Here is a 23794-nt window from a genome sequence, read left to right as displayed (position 1 = left end):
AATACTGCCACCCCCACTTCCTTTCTTTCCGTCCCTATTTTTCCTGAATACCTTGTAGCCAGGAATATTAAGTACCCAATCCTCCCCTTGTTTGAGCCAGGTCTGTTATTGCCACTATATCATGTGGCAACTTGTACCTGCAGCTCACCAACCTTATTTACCATGCTACGTGCATTTACGCACATGATTTCAATCTCATCTTAGACTGCCCTGTCTTATCCCTCCTATTTCTGAACTATTCTTTACTCGAGTGCTATTTGTCTCTCCCAGTCCTCTGTGCACCTTGTTTCTCCTTTATAATGTTTCATCCTGGTGCCAATCCTCCAGCCAAATTAGTTTAAACCCTCCCACAGCACTAGTTAACCTCCCTGCGAGGACACTGGTCCAAGCTCTGTTGAGGTGCAACCCATCCATCTTGAACAGATCCCTCCTGCTCCAGAGCCCCAGGAATCTGAAGCCCTCCCTCCTGCACCATTTCTCCAGCCACACATTAACCTACTATTCCTATACTCACTAGCGCGTTGCTCTGGGAGTAATCTGGATATTACTACCTTTGAGGTCCTGCTTTTTAACTTCCTCTCTAGCTCCTAAAACTCTGACTGCAGGACCTCAACCATTTTCCTTCCTAAGTCATTTGCTTCCACATAGACCACAACTTCTGGCTGTTCCTCTTCCCACCTCAAAATGTTCTGCACCTTCTCAGTGATGTCCTTCACCGTGGCACCAGGAAGGCAACACACCATGCGGGACTCACGTTGTTAGTTGCAGAAATGCAGGTTTTCATGTTCAATTTAAGCTCTCGCACATTTTGCGTAAGGCCACTTAAGGCTAACATTGTAAGAAGATTGTGTGCTGTGCTGATCCCTTTTACTCGGACTTATCCTGGAAATCAGAACATATACCGTTCTGTGTATAAAGGTCTATTGTCTTCCTATCAAAGTGTTTGGCAAACCTGTTTTTTGTTTGGGGGCGAGGTAGGGCAGGAGAGATGCATATGTCTTTTTTCGCATTTGCTCATGCATTTTTATGTGATTTATTTCATTGTGCTGTTTGTATTTAATTGGAAAAAAGCTTTATCAAATAGTGTTTGTGAAGATGGTAGCACTTTAAGTAAATCAGAGACCGAAAATTTTCAGACAATACCTGGTTGAGTAGATGGAATAATGCGCCATGAGTTTGTGTGTTCATCATTCCTTTGAATAGGCTGGAACTGTTCCATTGCAGAGATGAAATCCTTCCACCCTTCCAAACGTCTCTTTCCCGTATCACTGATTGGAATTGCATTCTTCCCGGCTCCATATTCAACGTCGAGGTCTTTTTCCTGCTTCATTTCTTTCCTTCGTTTAATCTCTTTCGCCCATTCCATTTCTTGCTGTTTTTCTCTCTTCCTGTCCTGTTCTGTTATTACTTCTGGCTCCCTTTCTCGAGGAGTCCCCCATTCCCAATCCTTTTCTTTCTCGTGTTCGCATTCCTTTTCTCGCTGTCTCACGTCATCATCGATTTGCGATCTGCGATCACAAACATAAGACATGTGTTATTTTTTTCCTCTTGTTTTATTTTCTTTATTCCCTTTTTTAAAGTTCCTCCCAACAGATGCCATTCATCAAATGAAAAGGAGGGTGGATGACTTGTTTCTAGGCCAATGTCACTGCAATGATAGTAGGGTGTTTAAAATATTATTTGCTAATGACACAAGGCTATATTGACAGATAATGAGCAGAAAGGATGATTATCTTCATATTCTTTGATGAAGTAATGGAGAGAGTCGATGAGGGTAATACGGTTGATGTTGTGTATATGGACTTTCAAAAGGCGTTTGATAATGTGTCACATAATCGACTTGTTTGCAAAATTAAAGCCCATGGGATTAAAGGGACAGTGGCAGCATGGATACAAAATTGGCTAAGGGACAGAAAGCAGAGAGTAGTGGTGAACAGTTGTTTCTCAGACTGGAGGGAAGTATACAGGCGTGTTCCCCAGGGGTCAGTATTAAGATCACTGCTCATTTTGATATATATTAATTACCTGGACTTGGGTATAGGGGGTATAATTTCAAAGTTGCAGATGATACAAAACTCGGAAATGTAGTACATAATGTGGAAGATAGTAACAGACTTCAGGAGAACATAGACAGACTGGTGAAATGGGCAGACACAAGGCAGATGAAATTTAATGCAGAGAAGTGTGAAGTGATACATTTTGATAGGAAGAATGAGGAGAGGCAATATAAATTAAATGGTACAATTTTAAAAGGAGTGCAGGAACAGAGAATCCTGGGGGTTTATGTACACAAATCTTTGAAGGTGACAGGACAAGTTGAGAAGGCTGTTAAAAAAGCATATGGGATCCTGGCATAGAGGCACAGTTTTTAAAAAAAAATCGTTCATGGGATGTGGGCGTCGCTGGCGAGGCCGGCATTTATTGCCCATCCCTAATTGCCCTTGAGAAGGTGGTGGTGAGCCGCCTCATGTTTGCCCAGTTTTGAGCTGCACTGTGGGCCATCAGCAGCAGCAGAATTGTATTCCAGCACAATCTGTAAGCTCATGGTCCGGCATATTCCTCACTCTACCATTACCAACAAACCAGAGGATCAACCCTGGTTCAATGAGGAGTGTAGAAGAGCATGCCAAGAGCAGCACCGGGCATACCTAAAAATGAGGTGCCAACCTGGTGAAGCTACAACTCAGGACTATATGCATGCTAAACAGCGGAAGCAACATGCCATAGACAGAGCCAAGCGATTCCACAACCAATGGATCAGATCGAAGCTCTGTTCTGAATCTATCCCATTTAGCACGGCGGTAGTGCCACACAACACGTTGGATGGTGTCCTCAGTGCGAAGATGGGACTTCATCTCCACGAGGACTGTGCGGTGGTCACTCCTACCAATACTGTCATGGACAGTTGCATTTGCGACATGTAGATTGGTGAGGACGAGGTCAAGTAAGTTTTTCCCTCGTGTTGGTTCGCTCACCACCTGCCGCAGGCCCAGTCTGGCAGCTATGTCCTTCAGGACTCGGCCAGCTCGGTCAGTATTGGTGCTACCGAGCCACTCTTGGTGATGGACATTGAAGTCCCCCACCCAGAGTACATTTTGTGCCCTTGCTACCCTCAGTGCTTCCTCCAAGTGGTGCTCAACATGGAGGAGGATTGATTCATCAGCTGAGGGAGGACGGTAGGTGGTAATCTGCAGGAGGTTTCCTTGCCCATGTTTGGTCTGATGCCATGAGATTTCATGGGGTCCAGAGTCAATGTTGAGGACTCCCAGGGCCACTCCCTCCTGACTGTATCTCACTGTACCGCCACCTCTGGTGGGTCTGTCCTGCCGGTGGGACAGGACATACCCAGGGACAGTGATGGAAGAGTCTGGGACGTTGACTGAAAGGTATGATTCTGTGAGTATGGCTATGTCAGGCTGTTGCTTGACTGGTCTGTGGGACAGCTCTCCCAATTTTGGCACAAGTCCCCAGATGTTAGTGAGGAGGACTTTGCAGGGTCGACTGGGCTTGGTTTGCCATTGTCGTGTCCAGTGCCTAGTGGTCCGATGCCGGGTGGTCCGTCCGGTTTTATTCTTATTATGACTTTTTGGAGCGAAATTTTACAACTGAGTGGCTTGCCAGGCCATTTCAGAGGGCAATTAAGAATCAACCACATTGCTGTGGGTCTGAAGTCACATATAGGCCAGACTGGGTAAGGATGGCAGGTTTCCTTCTCTAAAGGACATTCATTGAATTTAATTAATTAATTGAATTTAAATTCCCCAGCTGTCGTGGCGGGATTTGAACTCATGACTCCGGATTATTAGTCCTGGCCTCTGGATTGCGAGTCCAGTAACATAACCACTATGCGACCGTACAAAAGCAAGGAAGTTATGCTGACCTTTATAAAACACTGGTTAGGCCACAGCTGGAGTACTGTGTTCAATTTTGGGCACCACACTTTGGAAGGGATGTCAAGGCCTTAGAGAGGATGCAGAAGACATTTAGTAGAATGGTACCAGGGATGAGGGACTTCAGTTATGTGGAGAGACTGGTGAAGCTGCGTTTGTTCTTAGAACAGAGAAGATTATGGGGAGAATTGATAGAGGTGTTCAAAATCATGAACGGTGGTGACAAAGTAAATAAGGAGAAACTGTTTCCAGTGGCAGAAGAGTCAATAACCAAAGGACACAGATTTAAGGTAATCGGCAAAAGAGCCAGAGGCGACATGAAACATTTTTTTTAACGCAGCGAGTTGTAATGAGCTGGAATGCACTGCCTGAAAGGGTGGTGGAAGCAGATTCAATAGTAACTTTCAAAAAGGAATTAGATAAATACTTGAAGGAAAAAATTTACAGGGCTATGGGGAAAGAGCAGGGGAATGGGACTAATTAGATAGCCCTTTCAAAGAGCTGGCATAGGCACGATGGGCCAAATAGCCTCCTCCTGTGCTGTACTTAATATGATACTATGCAGATGGGCTGAGACACAGCAGATGGATTTTAATATGGACAGATAAAATGCAATGCATATAGAAACAGTAAATTTGTGTGTAACTTGAAAGGCTCTCATTTCGTGATAAGCTGGAATAAATGCTAAGCAAGGCAAGTCCGGCCCCATAGGTACACAAGCAAGTAACTCCCCTTAAAGGGGCAACACCACTAGTATTTCCAGGGAGAATGGTCTACCCAAATTGATTTGTAAAACTAAATCAACAAACTAAGTTAGAATGATAAAATTAAGATAAAAACAAAAATTCCATGTGGTGCCCATTAGTCATGGAAGTCATCCAGTGAACTGGTAGGCACTGCATGTTTGTGCCCATTGGATCACCCGGAAATCATTTGTTCTTTTTGTTGCCTGTTAGCTGGGATAGAAATGGAAAAGGATAGGGGTGTGATCAGTAATTATACCTTGAAAGTATCTAGTTAATGTGATGCAGTTGTTAAGAAGGAAAACTGAGCATTGAGATACATCAGGAGGGTATTGGATTCTAAGTTATAATGATGTATAGGTCAATGGTGAGGTAAGTCCAAAGTATGCTGTGCAATTTTGGTCACCCTATCTCACAAGGACTATCGATACATTGGATAGAGTTCAGTGTAGAGTGGCAAGAATGATTCCAGGCGTTAGGGGCTTGAGTTGTGAAGAAAGAATCAGATGACTGAGTTTATTTTCACTGGAGAAAAGACTGAATGTGATGCAGGTCTTTAGGACAATGAAAGGTAGAGATAAGTCGGCTACTTAGCTTGGGCAGTCGGCACAGAACTCAAGGGCATAATTTAAAAATACACAAGCCTTGAGCAAAACTAGAGATTTGAAAATTCTCCACCTCCACCCCCCACCCCGCTGAGGAATAGTAGCTTTGTAGAACACACTACCAGAAAATGTAGTTAATTCTGGATCGGCTGATACCATTGAAAAGGAACTGAGTTAATACCCATTGAAAAAGGAGTCTGAGGGTTATAGGTATTAATGGATCTGTTTTCACAGGGAAGTTAGAGAGTATAGAGATCTTGGGTGGGATTGGGATGAAGTCCATGACTGAGATAGTCATGCACGGACTGTGAAAGGAAGGGGCTTGAGGGCCAAATGGCCTTTTCTTGTTCCAAACTTTCTTGTGTTTTTTATGAGGAATGGCTCATCCAGCAGCTGGGATGTGATCTGCAGCTCATTTGCATTGGGAACTGTGGGTACAAACCTCATGCTCACATTTCCAAAGCACAGCTTTTTGTATTCCAATGTGCTGCAACGCACTGCCTTGGAAAAATAATTAACAAAAAATCTTTCGAAAGAGGAATCCTCACAATTTAAATTGAAACTAAAATACTTCATAGCGCTTTCCCAATTTTTCTGAACATACATATACTCTCTTTAACTTTACCATTGATCACAGTAAATCAGATCATTGCTGCTAATGAGGACAGCATAACTACTGCCAATAGCCATGTGAACTTAGTTTACATACTGGAAATGTAGTCAGTTCAGAACTTGCTGACTTCCAAAATCTGCGGCCATTCCAGCAGACTCCTGCCGCAACTTCAACGAGTGTCCATTAGAACGGCCGCAACTGCATTAGAACGGCCAGAAACTAGGCCAGGGCCTCGATACGCTAAGTCTCAGCCTTGCACCAATGTTTCTGGGATGGCCTTGTGGAGGTAGAGCCTTCGCCTACTCCTTACAGGGCCATTGATATAAGTGAGGCGAGGGGGATGAGAATACTCCTGCACTCCGAAACTTTGTTGACCCACAGCATATGGTTGGTGCAACTACACTTGGTAACACCAGGTCTACTGAATAATCAAGGGGCAGATATTGGGCCCACCTGGGGGTCCGGGCCCAGAAAATGGTCCGGGCCCCCAAATGTTTGACTGTTAAATGTTTCAAAAGTTTAAAGTGGCCCCCTTTTATAGTTGCACCAAGCCTGAGACTCTTTTGCCAGACTTTCTGGCCTCTTTTGTGGAGGACCGGGGGAATTTCCACTACGCTTTGTGAGAAGAAGTGCTTTCTGATATCACTCCTGAACAGCCGAGCTCTAATTTTCAGGTTATGCCCCTTTGTTCTGGGCTCTCCCACCAGAGGAAATAGTTTCTCTCCACCTACCCTATTGAATCCTTTAATCATCTTGAACACCTCAAAAAGATCACCTGTTAATCTTCTTTACTCAAGGGAATACAAGCCTAGTATATGCAACCTGTCCTCATAATTTAACCCTATTTGCCCCGGTATTATTCTGAATACGGTTAGCGGAGGAGGACTGGGGCAGGTGCAACTCGGCACTTATGCTGAGATGTGATACCTCATGGATTTCCGGAGCTGTTCCGTTTGCAATTTGATCCCAGATTAGTGACCAAGGTTGGGATCATTTCTTTCACTGGTACAACTCCCATCATTTCCCTCATTCATCGAGTTACATTGAGCCTACAGCACAGCAACAGACCATTCGGCCCAACTGGTCTATGCCCGTGTTTATGCTCCACACAAGCCTCCTCCCTCCCTACTTCATCTACCCCTATCGTCTGTTTAGTCTTTCCTGATAAGTATATCCTCTCAGTTCCAGTATCATCTTTGTGAATCTTTTTTGCACCTTCTCCAATGCCTCTCTATCCTTTTTATAATATGGAGACCAGAAGTGTGCACAGTACTCCAAGTGTGATCTAACCACGGTTCTATGCAAGTTTAGGATAACTTGTCTGCTTTTCAATTCTATCCCTCTCGAAATGAATCCCCAGTGCTTGGTTTGCCTTTTTAGTGACGCTCCTTTTAGTGATTTGTGTATCTGTACCCTGAGATCCCTCTGCTTCTCCTTTTTTATTATTCGTCATGGGATGTGGGCATCGCTGGCAAGGCCAGCATTTATTGCCCATCCCTAATTGCCCTTGAGAAGGTGGTGGTGAGCCGCCTTCTTGAACCGCTGCAGTCTGTGTGATGAAGGTTCTCCCACAGTGCTGTTAGGAAGGGAGTTCCAGGATTTTGACCCAGCGACAATGAAGGAATGGCGATATATTTCCAAGTCGGGATGGTGTGTGACTTGGAGGGGAACGTGCAGGTGCTGTTGTTCCCATGTACCTGCTGCTCTCGTCCTTCTAGGTGGTAGAGGTCGCGGGTTTGGGAGGTGCTGTCGAAGAAGCCTTGGCGAGTTGCTGCAGTGCATCCTGTGGATGGTACACACTGCAGCCACTGTGCGCCGGTGGTGAAGGGAGTGAATGTTTAGGGTGCTGGACGGGGTGCCAATGAAGTGGGCTGCTTTGTCCTGGATGGTGTCGAGCTTCTTGAGTGTTGTTGGAGCTGCACTCATCCAGGCAAGTGGAGAGTATTCCATCACACTCCTGACTTGAGCCTTGTAGATGGTGGAAAGGCTTTGGGGAGTCAGGAGGTGAGGCCCTAGCCGCAGAACACCTAGCCTCTGACCTGCTCTTGTAGCCACAGTACTTATATGGCTGGTCCAGTTAAACTTCTGACTCCCAGGATGTTGATGGTGGGGGATTCAGCGATGGTAATGCCGTTGAATGTCAAGGGAAGGTGGTTAGACTCTCTCTTGTTGGAGATGGTCATTGCCTGGCACGAATGTTACTTGCCACTTATCAGCTCAAGCCTGGATGTTGTCCAGGTCTTGCTGCATGCGGGCTCGGACTGCTTCATTATTTGAGGGGTTGCGAATGGAATTGAACACTGTGCAATCATCAGCGAACATCCCCATTTCTGACCTTATGATGGAGGGAAGGTCATTGATGAAGCAGCTGAAGGTGGTTGGGCCTAGGACACTGCCCTGAGGAACTCCTGCAGCAATGCCCTAGGGCTGAGATGATTGGCCTCCAACAACCACTGCCATCTTCCTTTGTGCTAGGTATGACTCCAGCCACTGGAGAGTTTTCCCCCTGATTCCCATTGACTTCAATTTTACTAGGGCTCCTTGGTGCCACACTCTGTCAAATGCTGCCTTGATGTCATGGGCAGTCACTCTCATCTCACCTCTGGAATTCAGCTCTTTTGTCCATGTTTGGACCAAGACTGTAATGAGGTCTGCAGCCGAGTGGTCCTGGCGGAACCCAAACTGAGCATCGGTGAGCAGGTTATTGGTAAGTGCCACTTGATAGCACTGTTGACGACACCTTCCATCACTTTGCTGATAATCGAGAGTTGGCTGATGGGGCGGTAATTGGCCGGATTGGATTTGTCCTGCTTTTTGTGGACAGGACATACCTGGGCAATTTTCCACATTGTCGGGTAGATGCCAGTGTTGTAGCTGTACTGGAACAGCTTGGCTAGAGGCACAGCTAGTTCTGGAGCACAAGTCTTCAGCACTACAGCCGGGATGTTGTCGGGGCCCATAGCCTTTGTTGTATCCAGTGCACTCAGCCGTTTCTTGATATCACGTGGAGTGAATCAAATTGGCTGAAGACTGGCTTCTGTGATGGTGGGGATATCAGGAGGAAGCCGAGATGGATCATCCACTCGGCACTTCTGGCTGAAGATGGTTGCAAACTCTTCAGCTTTGTCTTTTGCACTCATGTGCTGGACTCCGCCATCATTGAGACTCCAATTAGACTCTTATTATCCAAGCATTATGTGGCCTTCTTATTCTTCCTACCAAAATGCACCACCTCACACTTATCCATATTGAAATTCATTTGCCAATTACACACCCATTCTGCAAATTTATTAATGCCTTCTTGCATTTTAACGTAGTCCCTCAAAAGAAACCAAAAAATTGTTAAAAAATAATACACTGCAACTCAAGAGATAATACTCTATTCAAATCTACATTTCCCATAGCAAAAGATGTGAATGCTTTGTTTAATACTGACCTTCCTGCTGTAAGGACCGACAAATGATCCGAGCGTAAGCCTGAGAGAGAAGGGTGAGCTACATCCAGTGGCTGTCTCATGCCAGCGAGGGACAGATGCATATTGGCAGTTTGGAGAGGTGGAAGGGTACCAGGCTGTGGAATGTGAAAGAATGGTGCTTGAAGTGACAGGACATAAGGGTCATCGATTCTGCAAATGAAACACACACAGATTACTCAAGCTGTTCCCAAAGACTACAAGCATTTGTTCTGAGCAGCTGTTTTTCATTAACCCATAAACATTTAGAGCAACATTTTCTGAGACCCTGAGCCACCAGTGGGGCTTCACATGCAGCTGGTAGTTTATCGAAATATCTCAGGGGCAACTGCGATTTTCTGATAAACTGCCCGCTGACAGTGAAAATCCGTTGGTGGGATGGGATCGTGCAAAATTTCCCTCGTATTTACTTAAAGAAAGCTAATTCCTTGGCAAAACTTAACTTCAACAATGTTCTTACTATTTCCCCTGAAATGAAACCAAAGTGATGCTTTTCACCCTGATGGCAATATAGATAATTAAAATGATTTGAAAGCAAATAACTCGTAAAATAAAGTCGTGCCATGGGTGAGGCAACTGCTTTCAGTTTTAGTGCTATTTTTGTATCAATCACTAAAGTTGCTGCACTCTGTTACCAGCCTGCCGTTTTGAGTGGAGCATTATGGATATCAGACCTAGCACAAGCATATCATGCAAACCAAAGAACATTTACAAATCAAACCCATTCTAAGATAGCGTGGCATGGTATGGCAGTACTTCCTGGATTGCATGGTTCAAGTGCTTAAGTCAACTTATAAAGCTATATAGGAAATGGGAATCTTATTTGTCTAATGGAACCATTGGAAATTGATTTGAACTTTTTATTCAGTTTGGTACTCACATCAAACAAATATTTTTATTGTGTGCTACCAAGTTACTAACCTGTATGTTGGATGCTGATAAGGAAGATGGGATAGGAAGGCAGGATGGTAGTAAGCTGCAGATGCAGCAGCTGTTGGGGAATCCAATCCTAGCGAAGGCAGAGAAGACAATGTTCGGATTTCATCTCGTCCATGGTATGGACGAAAGCCTGCGAGAAAATCATCAGATCTGCTGCTGGAAGATACCAAGTGTGGAACTGGTCTCTGTAAACTGCAAATTTATAGGCTGTTAGGAAATACATACTATTAAAGCTGAGAATTCAAATGCAATTACTAAACTCAAGAGATAATACTCTATTCAAATCTACATTTCCCACAACTTTATAGGGTCTGAATGTTTGTCTTTTGGAAGATCTATGAATCTTCGGTATCTGCAACATATACGTCCCTATATTTCAACACAAATTCTCACAGGTCGGTCACCTAGCTACCCCATACAGGTGACATCCATTCCAATAGTATACTGATGTTTGGAACTAGAATTCTTTTTAAGATGAGAGATATTAAGTTAGGGAAAGGAGCATTCACTGCATTCACCATCAGCGTTCAGCACAACCTGTTCAGATGCAGATAAAGTTTCTAATGCGCTACCCCAACAATGTGCCTTCATCCAAAATTTCAGAGCAGCATCACGTTTTTTTGTACTTTTATTATTGAAGCTTCCCTGTGTGAGAATTGTGCTACTGCATTGTAGGTGCTAATTAGAACAAAATTTTGTATTGTAGATCCAAACTCACTGGAAACTAGATCAAAACAGCCCAAACACATTTCACTTCATGCATCAGTTTGGTTTGGATTCCATCCTGTGTCCCAGAGGTGAAAGAACAGCAACTAACCCACTGCACCTGACCCCTGTTCCTGAGTTAACAAAAATTCCAAATCATAGAGTGAGGATGTGGCACAAGACGTGGCTTTTAACATAACTGGCAAAAAAGCCAGGGGGAAATGAGGAGAATTTTTTTTATGCAGTGAGTTGTTATGATCTAGAATGCACTGCCTGAAAGGGTGGAGGTAGCAGATTCAATAGTAACTTTCAAAAGGGAATTGGATGAATAGAATCATAGAAAGGTTACAGCACAGAAGGAGGCCATTCGGCCCATCGAGTCCATGCTAGTTCTATGCAAGAGCAATCCAGCTAGTCCCACTCCCCCGCCCTATCCCCGTAGCCCTGCAATTTTTTTCCTTTAAAGTACTTGTCCAGTTCCCTTTTGAAACCATAATTGAATCTGCCTCCACCACCCCCTCAGGCAGTGCATTCCATATCCTAACCAATCGCCGTGTAAAAAGGTTTTTCCTCATATCATCTTTGGTTCTTTTGCCAATTACCTTAAATCTATGTCTTCTGGTTCGTGACCCTTCTGCCAATGGGAACAGTGTAACTCTATCTACTCTGTCTAGACCTTTCATTATTTTGAATACCTCGATCAAATCTCCTCGCAACCTTCTGTTTTTTTTTGTATTCGTTAATGGGATGTGGGCGTCTCTGGCAAGGCCATCATTTATTGCCCATCCCTAATTGCCCTTGAGAAGGTGGTGGTGAGCCGCCTTCTTGAACCGCTGCAGTCCGTGTGGTCAAGGTTCTCCCACAGTGCTGTTAGGAAGGGAGTTCAGGATTTTGACCCAATGATGATGAAGGAATGGCGATATATTTCCAAGTCGGGAACGTGCAGGTGGTGTTGTTTCCATGCTTGCTGCCCTTGTCCTTCTAGGTGGTAGAGGTCGCGGGTTTGGGAGGTGCTGTCGAAGAAGCCTTGGCGAGTTGCTGCAGTGCATCCTGTGGATGGTACACACTGCAGCCACTGTGCGCCGGTGGTGCAGGGAGTGAATGTTTAGGGTGGTGGATGGAGTACCAATCAAGTGGGCTGCTTTGTCCTGGATGGTGTCGAGCTTCTTGAGTGTTGTTGGAGCTGCACTGATCCAGGCAAGTGGAGAGTATTCCATCACACTCCTGACTTGTGCCTTGTAGATGGTGGAAAGTCTTTGGGGAGTCAGGAGGTGAGTCACTCGCCGCAGAACACCCAGCCTCTGACCTGCTCTTGTAGCCACAGTATTTATGTGGCTGGTCCAGTTAAGTTTTTGGTCAATGGTGACCCGCAGGATGTTGATGGTGGGGGATTTGGCGATGGTATTGCTGTTGAGTGTTAAGGGAAGGTGGTTAGATTCTCTTTTGTTGGAGGTGGTCATTGCCTGGCACTTGTCTGGCGTGAATGTTACTTGCTACTTATCAGCCCAGGCCTCGATGTTGTCCAGGTCTTGCTGCATGTGGGCTCAGACTGCTTCATTATCTGAGGGGTTGTGAATGGAACTGAACACTGTGCAATCATCAGCGAACACCCCCATTTCTGACCTTATGATGGAGGGAAGGTCATTGATGAAACAGCTGAAGATGGTTGGGCCTAGGACACTGCCCTGAGGAACTCCTGCAGCAATGTCCTAGGGCTGAGATGATTGGCCTCCAACAACCACTACCATCTTCCTTTGCGCTAGGTATGACTCCAATCACTGGAGAGTTTTCCCCCCGATTCCCACTGACTTCAATTTTACGAGGGCTCCTTTGTGCCACACTCGGTCAAATGCTGCCTTGATATCAAGGGCAGTTACTCTCATCTCACCTCTGGAATTCAGCTCTTTTGACCATGTTTGGACCAAGGCTGTAATGAGGTCTAGACCATCGGTCAGCAGGTTATTGGAGAGTAAGTGCCACTTGATAGCACTGTGAACGACACCTTCCATCACTTTGCTGATGATTGAGAGTGGACTGATGGGGCGGTAATCGGCCGGATTGGATTTGTCCTGCTTTTTGTGGACAGGACATACCTGGGCAATTTTCCACATTGTCGGGTAGATGCCAGTGTTGTAGTTGTACTGGAACAGTTTGGCTAGAGGTGCAGCTAGTTCTGGAGCACAAGTCTTCAGCACTACCGCCGGGATGTTGTCAGGGCCCATAGCCTTTGTTGTATCCAGTGCACTCAGCCGTTTCTTGATATCACATGGAGTGAATTGAATCGGCTGAAGACTGGCTTCTGTGATGGTGGGGATATCGGAAGGATGCCAAGATGGATCATCTTCTCGGCACTTCTGGCTGAAGATGGTTGCAAACACTTCAGCCTTGTCTTTTGCACTCACGTACTGGACTCTGCCATCATTGAGGATGGGGATGTTTATCGATGTTAGTTGTTTAACTGTCCACCACCATTCACAACTGGATGTGGCAGGACTGCAGAGCTTTGTTCTGATCCGTTGGCTGTGGAATCGCTTAGCTCTGTCTATAGCATGCTGCTTCCGATGTTTAGCATGCATGTAGTCCTGAGTTGTAACTTCATCAGGTGGACACCTCATTCTTAGGTTCACCTGGTGCTGCTCCTGGCATGCTCTTCTACACTCCTCATTGAACCAGGGTTGATTACCTGGCTTGTTGGCAATGGTAGAGTGAGGAATATGCCGGGCCATGACGTTACAGGTTGTGCTGGAATACAATTCTGCTGCTACTGATGGCGCACAGTGCCTCACAGATGCCCAGTTTTGAGCTGCTAGATCTGTTCTGAATCTATCCCTTTTAGCATAGTGGTAGTGCCACACAACACGTTGGATGGTGTCCTCAGTGTGAAGACGGGACTTGGTCTCCACAAAGACTGTGCGGTGGTCACTCCTACCAATACTGTCATGGACAGTTGCATCTGCGACAGGTAGATTGGTGAGGACGAGGTCAAGTAAGTTTTTCCCTCGTGTTGGTTCGCTCACCACCTGCCGCAGGCCAGTCTGGCAGCGATGTCCTTCAGGAGTCAGTCAGTAATGGTGTTACCGAGCCACTCTTGGTGATGGACATTGAAGTCCCCTAACCAGAATACATTCTGTGCCCTTGCTACCCTCAGTGCTTCCTCCAAGTGGTGCTCAACATGGAGGAGAACTGATTCATCAGCTGAGGGAGGGCGTTAGGTGATAATCAGCAGGAGGTTTCCTTGCCCATGTTTCACCTGATGCTATGAGATTTCATGGGGTCCGGAGTCTTCTTCAACAACATCTCCCAAACCCGTGACCTCTACCACCTAGAAGGACAAGAGCAGCAGACACATTGGAACAACACCACCTGCAAGTTCCCCTCCAAGTCACACACCATCCCGACTTGGAAATATATCGCCGTACCTTCATCGTCGCTGGGTCAAAATCCTGGAACTCCCTTCCTAATAGCACTGTGGGAGAACCTTCACCACACAGACTGCAGCGGTTCAAGAAGGCGGCTCACCACCACCTTCTCAAGGGTAATTAGGGATGGACAATAAATGCCGGCCTCGCCAGCGATGCCCACATCCCATGAACGAATAAAAAAAAACTCCTTCCTGACTGTACATCACTGTACCGCCACCTCTGGTGGGTCTGTCCTGCCGGTGGGACAGGACATACCCAGGGACGGTGATGGAAGAGTCTTGGACGTTGGCTGAAAGGTATGATTCTGTGAGTATGGCTATGTCAGGCTGTTGCTTGACTAGTCTGTGGGACAGCTCTCCCAATTTTGGCACAAGTCCCCAGATGTTAGTGAGGAGGACTTTGCAGGTTCGACCGGGCTTGGTTTGCCATTGTCGTGTCCAGTGCCTAGAGGTCCGATGCCGGGTGGTCCGTCCGGTTTTATTCTTATTATGACTTTTTGGAGCGAGATTTTACAACTGAGTGGCTTGCCAGGCCATTTCAGAGAGCAATTAAGAATCAACCACATTGCTGTGGGTCTGAAGTCACATATAGGCCAGACCGGGTAAGGAGGGCAGGTTTCCTTCCCTAAAGGACATTATTGAACCAGATAGGTTTTTACAACAATCCGGTAGTTTCATGGCCACCATTACTGATACTACTTTTTTTTATTCCAGAATTTTTATTCAATTCATTAAATTTAAATTCGCCAGCTACCATGGTAGGATTTGAACTTATGACTCTGGATTGTTAGTCCAGGCCTTTGGATTACGAGTCCAGTAACATACCCAGTGTGCTACTGTACCCGGCAGAACAACCCCAGCTTCTCCAGTCTATCCACGTAACTGAAGTTCCTCATACCTGGAATCATTCGAGTAAATCTCTTCTGCACCCTCTCTAAGGCCTTCATATTCTTCCTAAAGTGCTGTGGACACAATACTCCAGTTGTGGCCAAACAAGTGTTATATAAAGGTTCATCATGACTTCCATGCTTTTGTACTCTCTGCCTCTATTTATAAAGCCCAAGATCCCGTATGTTTTTTTAACCACTTTCTCAACCTGCCCTGCCAGCTTCAACGATTTGTATGCATATACCCCCAGATCTCTCTGTTCCTGTAACCCTTTTAGAATTGTGCCCTTTAGTTTATGTTGCCTCTCTTCGTTCTTCCTACCGACATGTATCACTTTGCATCTTGCTGCGTTAAATTTCATCAGCTATGCGTCCGCCCATGCCACCAGCCTGTCTATGTCCTCTTGACGTCTATCACTATCCTCCTCAATGTTCACTACACTTCCAAGTTTTGTGTCACCTGCAAATTTTGAAATTGTGCCCTGTCCAAGTCATTAATAAATATCAAGAAAAGCAGTGGTCCCTGTACCAACCCTTGGGCAACACCACTGTACACCTCCCTCCAGTCCGAAAAACAACCGTTCACCACTACTCTCTGTTTCCTGTTACTTAGCCAATTCAATATCCATGCTGCTACTGCCCCTTTTATTCCATGGGCTTCAATCTTGATGACAACCCTATTATGCGACACTTTATCAAACGTCTTTTGAAAGTCCATACACGCCACATCAACTGCATTGCCCTCATGTACCCTCTATGTTACCTCATTAACTAACTCGATAGAGTTTTTTGAAAACAATATGCCTTTAACAAATCTGTGCTGGCTTTCTCTAATCAATCCACAGTTGTCCAAGTGACTGCTAATTCTGTCCCGGATTATTGTTTCTAAAAGTTTCCCCACCACCGAGGTTAAACTGACAGGCCTGTAGTTGCTGGGTTTATCCTTACACCCTTTTTTGAACAAGGGTGTAACATTTGCAATTTTCCAGTCCTCTGGCACCTCCCCCCGTATCTAAGGATGTTTGGAAGATCATGGCCAGTACCTCCGCAATTTCCACCCTTACTTCCCTCAGCAACCGAGGATGCATCCCATCCGGACCGGGTGACTTATCTACTTTAAGTACAGCTAACCTTTCCAGTACCTCCTCTTTATCAAATTTTACCCCATCCAGTATCTGAACTACATCTTCCTTTACTGGGACTCTGGCAGCATCTTCTTCCTTGGTAAAGACAGATGTAAAGTATTCATTTAGCACCTCGGCCATGCCTTCTGCCTCCATGAGTAGATCTCCTTTTTGGTCCTTGGACTTGTGCTCCAGAACTAGCTGCGCCTCTAGCCAAGCTGTTCCAGTACAGCTACAACACTGGCATCTACCTGACAATGTGGAAAATTGCCTGGTAGGTCCTGTCCACTAAAAGGACAAATCCAATCCGGCCAATTACCGCCCCATCAGTCTACTCTCAATCATCAGCAAAGTGATGGAAGGTGTCGTCGACAGTGCTATCTAGCGGCACTTACCTCACCAATAACCTGCTCACCGATGCTCAGTTCGGGTTCCGCCAGGATCACTCGGCTCCAGACCTCATTACAGCCTTGGTCCAAACATGGACAAAAGAGCTGCATTCAAGAGGTGAGGTGAGAGTGACTGCCCTTGACATCAAGGCAGCATTTGACCGAGTGTGGCACAAAGGAGCCCTAGTAAAATTGAAGCCAATGGGAATCAGGGGGAAAACTCTCCAGTGGTTGGAATCATACCTAGCATAAAGGAAGATGGTAGTGGTTGTTGGAGGCCAATCATCTCAGCCCCAGGACATTGCTGCAGGAGTTCCTCAGGGCAGTGTCCTAGGCCCAACCATCTTCAGCTGCTTCATCAATGACCTTCCCTCCATCATAAGGTCAGAAATGGGGATGTTCGCTGATGATTGCAGAGTGTTCAGTTCCATTCGCAACCCCTCAAATAATGAAGAAGTCCGAGCCCGCATGCAGCAAGACCTGGACAACATCCAAGCTTGGGCTCATAAGTGGCAAGTAACATTCGCACCAGACAAGTGCCAGGCAATGACCATCTCCAAAAAGAGAGTCTAACCCTTGACGTTCAATGGCATTACCATCGCCGAATCCCCCATCATCAACATCCTGGGGGTCACCATTGACCAGAAACTTAACTGGACCAGCCACATAAATACTGTGGCTACAAGAGCAGGTCAGAGGCTGCGTATTCTGCAGCGATTGACTCACCTTCTGATTCCCCAAAGCCTTTCCACCATCTACAAGGCTCATGTCAGGAGTGCGATGGAATACTCTCCACTTGCCTGGATGAGTGCAGTTCCAACAACACTCAAGAAGTTCGACACCATCCAGGACAAAGCAGCCCGCTTGATTGGCACCCCATCCACCACCCTAAACATTCACTCCCTGCACCATCGGCGCACCGTGGCTACAGTGTGTACCATCCACAGGATGCACTGCAGCAACTCGCCAAGGCTTCTTTGACAGCACCTCCCAAACCCGTGACCTCTACCACCTAGAAGGACAAGAGCAGCAGGCACGTGGGAACAACACCACCTGCACGTTCCCCTCCAAGTCACACACCATCCCGACTTGGAAATATATCGCCGTTCCTTCATCATTGTTGGGTCAAAATCCCGGAACTCCCTTCTTAACAGCACTGTGAGAGAACCTTCACCACACGGACTACAGCGGTTCAAGAAGGCGGCTCACCACCACCTTCTCAAGGGCAATTAGGGATGGGCAATAAATGCCAGCCTCGCCAGCGACGCCCACATCCCATGAACGAATAAAAAAAAAAATCGGCCTCACCCCTCCTCTTACTACCCGTTTACTGTTTACATACCTATTGAATACTTTTGGATTCCATTTTATGTAGTTGAAACAGAAAAAATTGTAGGCTGTGGGGAAAGAGAGGGGGAGTGGGACCAATTGGATAGTTTTTTCATTGAGCCAGCACAGGTATGATGGGCCAAATAGCCTCCTTCTAAGGAATTTGTACCCAATTTAACCATGCAATTAATATGTGCACTGATTAGAACTCCACCATTGAAAATATTGTTGAAGGGGAATTATAGATGGTGTAATGGGATGGACAAATGTGATTTAAGGGGGACCATTCATCAGCTTTTATGATCAAATGGAAAGTTCAGTTTTGTTGGGAAACTGACTTCACAACATTTTTATCAAAGAACCAAAAGAATTAAAGACAAATGCAAAATGGGTAATTTACACTTTGCACAACTTTTCTTACGTATTCAACTTTAGCCTCTGCTACTGGAGAGATGTAATTTTAGTTCTGTGTTCATAACTCCATTAGCTGTACAAATTTATGAATGATTCATTTATAAACGGCTCATCAATCTGACTAATTATATGGTTTGCCCCCATTTATGCAACTCCCTGTGACTTGCTGTTTTATCAGCTTTCTGCAATATCAGCTCAGGGGTTCTTCCCAATGATCTGCAGTACAATTTCAGCAAAGGCCAAGATTTTGTGGATATGCCTTTCCTCTCAAGGTGGGGGAGTCTAGGACAAGGGGACATAACCTTAAAATCAGAGCAAGGCCATTCAGGAGAGAAGTTAGGAAACACTTTTTCACGCAAAGGGTGGTAGAAGTGTGGAACTCTCTCCAACAAGAAGCAGTAGCTGCTAGCTCAATTAATAATTTTAAATCAGAGATTGATAGATTTTTGCTAGCCACGGGTATTAAGTGATATGGTGTCAAGGCAGGTAAATGGAGTTAGGGTTCAGATCAGCCATTATCTCACTGAATGGCGGAACAGGCTTGAGGGGCTTAATGGCCTACTCCTGTTCCTGGGTTTCTATTTACTCAATGGATCAAATCCTTGAAGGTTGGGGAAGGGAATAATTTATGTGTTGCAAGGAAAAGCAAGATGGCATATAGGGTGTCATTTTACATAACCAAGCTACTAGCAGGGAACTTCGCCAGCTGGGAGTGGGCTTTAGAAATTCTGGTCATGATTTTGTGACCATGTAGATTAATAGTTTGAAAACCATGAGCAGTATGTGCATGAATTTCCAATGTGTACTCTCGGTGGGTGAGACTCCCACCAGCAGTGCGAAGTCTGAAAATTACTCTGGTAGACAAAAATTGCAAAAGAATAGGAGATGTTTTAAACTAAGAACGATAAATCGTGAAATTCCATCTCACAAGACCACAAACGTGTTTATAAAGTTCACAGGGTGGTAAGTTCATGTTGATATTCTAATGCTGTAGTGATTAGGAGAGTAAGTGACAGCTAAATATTTTTCTTTGGTGTTCCTGGCACAGAGCCTTATGACGGGCAGTACATATCAGCCCCACAATTAATGGTTGGAAAATCATGGGGTGTGCACCCTAATTCCTGATGTGCACTCCAGGCAGGCCAGGCTTTGAACTGGTAATGCTGAAGGTGAAAATTTATCCCAAGGGTGTCTTAAAGGTGGGTAGCTTTGTAGAAGTGATACATATTGGCCATTCAGTAGTGATACATACTGGTTAATCATCCACTTTTAAAGTCTCTTGTACAAAACTGTAACAATGTGCCTTTTTTAAAGACCGATTTGCTTGTGAAAATGATCATCATGTCTAACATGATATATTGCGGAATATACCGGATCGTAAATGGGTTGCTAGGTGCAGTGGTAAGGTACCTAGCTGACAGACAAAACAGAAAGTTGGCAGGGGCTGGCAACATCTTGGATCTCAAGTCAGGATCCTTTGCCAGCTGGCAACCGTGCATCTTGGAGCGGAGGCCATGGAGATGTCTGCAGCGGCCCGCTCATCATTTCTATCAAAACATTGCAAAACGCAACAACAACAAAAAATCAAATACACTACTTACTGGCAGAGAGTTCTCAAACCAGTCCAATTAAACTATGAGCAGATACGTTTCTTTGGAGGAGAACTACGCTTGCCATATGTTTTGCCCTATTTAACAAGCGGATTATAAAAATTGCAGTGCCAGGGGAATAATTAGGCAAATCCTAAGTTGATAGTACTATGCTCCTATGAGGAGCATTACCGCTGAGACTGTGCAGCTCCTGAGTTTTTGTTTATGAATCAATTTGTTTGTGTTTAAAACACTTCTGCAGCAGTTCCAGCACTGCCAGTAGTTGGATTGCAGCTATCCCTTTGGAATTCCATAACCAGATGTCTGGCAACAGAAGCTCAAAAGGAACAATTGAGACCCAACCGACTATAGCGTCATAAAATGATATGGCACTATAACTCAGAGTGATAAAGCAGTGAACCATTGTTATAAGGTGAGGAACGAAAGAGCAAAGAAATATGCAACATGAGGCTATTTGCCCTCCTAACTCCATCTCTTCCACAGACTGTATTCTAGTTGATCTACCATGGGCTTTTAAATTACGCTGTGAAATAAAAAACGACCCCCTGGACTTTATTCAACTTGTCAGTCGCCTCTCTTCCCTGCCATAAAGCCACCTTTAATGCGGGTGCTATTACCTCACGCGCACTTGAATGCAAACATGAGTAAATTTGCACATTCTCTGTTAACTGCTGCTGAACAGGTGTTTAACAAACAGCGGGTAAGTGCGGGCACATGTAATAAACTGGTTCATTTCCAAGTACAATTTTAGGAGCGTGGTCAAAAATTAGCAATCACTGTGTTAGTGCTGATGTATAAAATGGCTGCAACTCGCACAGAGGAATTTCATCTGTAACTCATCGAGTTACGTCATGCATCTTGGTTATGTTGTAGACTACGAGGTTAAAGATTGGAATGAGAAACCAGGATGTTTTATTGTGAATTTTACCTCACATTCTGGATTTTGTTTGTTGGAATGGGTGGATTCAGTGCTGGCTCATGAACATGCATCGAGGCTCAGTTTGGGCTTAGCTCCTTATCAATCAATGCAGGACAATGATTCTGATGTCTTTTTCTGCTTAATTTTCTGCACTCTGACACAGAAATAGAAACGAAGGAAAGACAGAGAGGAAGGCTGTGGCAGATAGAGTACTAAGAACTAAGCAATGCTGGTTGGAATAATACAGGACATAAGCTGGGGGACTGGGCGATGAGAGTTTAAAGTTTAAAAGGTTGCCATTCCTAACTATGCATTTGCGTAAGTCACATCCTGCACTACACAATATCTAAACTTCCACGATTAAATCAGCGATAATTACGATACTGGTGTGATGTAAATTTTTAATATAATAAAAACAGACAACATGCCTCACAATACAAAAATCATATTGGGGGGAAAAGGCCTAGTTGAGGGAAAAGAATTGAGTAAAATATATTACAATGTCAAAGTATTATTGATTGTAAGACTTGCGCTAATGAAATTCCTCTGTGCACTAACTGTTTCTTACTGGTTAACATACTGTGTCAGACTTCTGGGTGCGCTATTTTAAACGGTTTGACAACTTCCTAAAAATAGTACAGAGAGAAATTTCAACTTTCTAATACTGTAGCTGTTAAACCAAAAGCCACTGTTCTGGTGACAAATATAATCAGGATATATAAACACTTACTTGATGGTTGAATACGGTGACTCTTGGACGGAATGACTGGATAGATAAAAAGCAGGATGCGAGGAAGCAAGGTGTGTGGGCATTGGCGGCTTGTCCTTTTTTAGCAAAGACTCTGTGGAAAGTGGGTGGTCGCGACTTCTGGATCTCAGGGTGCTGTCTGAGGGCTAAGGAGAGAATATATAATTATTGTTAGATATCAAAAACCTTAACTCCAGCATCTGCTCTAAACAGCAAGAAGGAAGAATGTGTCATTTCACATACAATTAAACAATTACAGTTTGATTGGAGAGGTAATGGAGAAATACTCATTTGCATATTTGCATGCCGCTGCTTTCCTAATTAATCCTTCTCTCCGTTTGCAGTCTTACTGCAGCTGGCCTCTGTCTTTTTAGATCTGTGTTGCTTTCTCACTCCAGGGAGCTAATTTTGTGTGATTTGCAACAGAGGAAAACTGCATTAGTACCGAAAAGAGTGCCACAAATTCAGTTTAGTTGCGAGCACAGTGCGACAAAAGCAGATTAGTGCCATGCACAGTGCCCCAAATCCTGTTTAATGCCACATTTAAAGCCACAAAGACAGTTTCAAATAAAAATGCTATAAATGCATTTTACGCATGTGCCACTATTTGTACTCAGGTATTTTGAAGGAGGTGACTGAATGAAAGAAGTAAAAATAAATTATATGCTGTTGCCACCTTTATCTATTCCACTACGGGAACATTAAATTCAATCTTAGCAGATGTTGGGATCAACAACATTGATCCCAGGTGGCTGCCAAGTAATGACCTAAATCACATTAAAAAAGAATCAGGAAGATGAAGTGATAATACAAAGAGACAGAAGGGGGAATTATAATTCCCTCTGTCCAGTGGAAACCGGGCAGAACGGGACTTAAATTGGAAACAGTGTACTAACTGCTCGATTCCCTCCTGGTAGCCATTTTAACACCGCTGTTTTTCTCAGCGGCTGTGGTTGCCTGGCTGATTCAGGTGGGGGTCTCATATATTTATGCAAATTGGGGTCCTATCACATTGATAGGGCCCAAATGCAATTTTAACGGTTCACTGAGTGAGACATCCACTGCAAGGAAGAAGCAGAGGGTAAGATAAGGTAAGGTAAGGTAAGCGTTAATGTTCTCTTTATGTGGCCAGGAGGAGCCTGCTCACATCACTCTACACACATTAGGGGTAATTTTGAATTTGGGTGATAGCATACAACGGGCAATATCGATTCAGGCGTCCATTGTACATCTCTCCATCAATGGAAATGAAAATCGGGAGAAATGTATAATGGACGGCTGATCCGATATGGCCCATTTTACATTATCGCCCAAAGTCATAATGACCCCCATTGTGACAGGATGTAATGGTACGTAAATAAATATATTGGGGCTTGCTCACTATGCTGTATGCAGATTTTGATGGGCTATAATGCAATGTAAATCACTGCATGTTGGGACTAACATCGATCTATTGTGAAACCTGTACAAACAGACAACTCCAAAAAAGGGACACTCATTTACAGCCCCAAATAATTTACATTGTAAAATATACAAGCTGCATCTTGAAACAACGGATACTCACAAATTACGAACTACAACCTTCAATGCACCAAGTTACGAACATATGAATTAAGAGCAGGAGTTGGCCAATCGGCCCCTTGAGCCTGCTTTGCCATTTTGACATTTTGATAAGATCATGGCTGATCTGATTGTGACCTTAACCCTACTTTCCCGTCTACCCACTATAACCTTTGACTCTCTTGTTAATCAGGAATCTATCTAACTCAGCTTCAAAAATATTCAATGACCCTGCCTCCACCGCTCTCTGGGGAAGGGAATTCCACAGACTCACGACCTTCTGAGAAAAATTTCCACTCATCTCCGTCTTAAATGGGAGACCCCTTATTTTTAAATTGTGGCCCCTAGTTCTAGTCTCTTTCACAAAGGGAAACATCCTCTCAGCATCTACCTCTTCTAGTCCCCTCAGGATCTTATATGTTTCAA

The 23794-nt window shown here is 44.7% G+C and overlaps 1 protein-coding gene across 1 annotated transcript in view; it reads right to left on the bottom strand.

The window, feature by feature from the left end:
- LOC137335711 (genetic suppressor element 1-like) overlaps positions 1-23794 on the bottom strand; it is a 193652-nt gene that overhangs the window by 52351 nt on the left and 117507 nt on the right. The window contains exons 4-7 of the mRNA XM_068001011.1: positions 21791-21954; positions 10245-10454; positions 9288-9476; positions 1144-1508 (exon numbers count right to left, since the gene is read on the bottom strand). Of these exons, the coding sequence (XP_067857112.1) occupies positions 1144-1508; positions 9288-9476; positions 10245-10454; positions 21791-21954 (928 nt within the window). The remainder of the gene's footprint in view (positions 1-1143; positions 1509-9287; positions 9477-10244; positions 10455-21790; positions 21955-23794) is intronic.

The sequence above is a fragment of the Heptranchias perlo genome, chromosome 2 (assembly GCF_035084215.1).
Source record: "Heptranchias perlo isolate sHepPer1 chromosome 2, sHepPer1.hap1, whole genome shotgun sequence".
Classification (NCBI taxonomy): domain Eukaryota; kingdom Metazoa; phylum Chordata; class Chondrichthyes; order Hexanchiformes; family Hexanchidae; genus Heptranchias; species Heptranchias perlo.
This window is presented reverse-complemented; position numbering and strand designations above follow the sequence as displayed.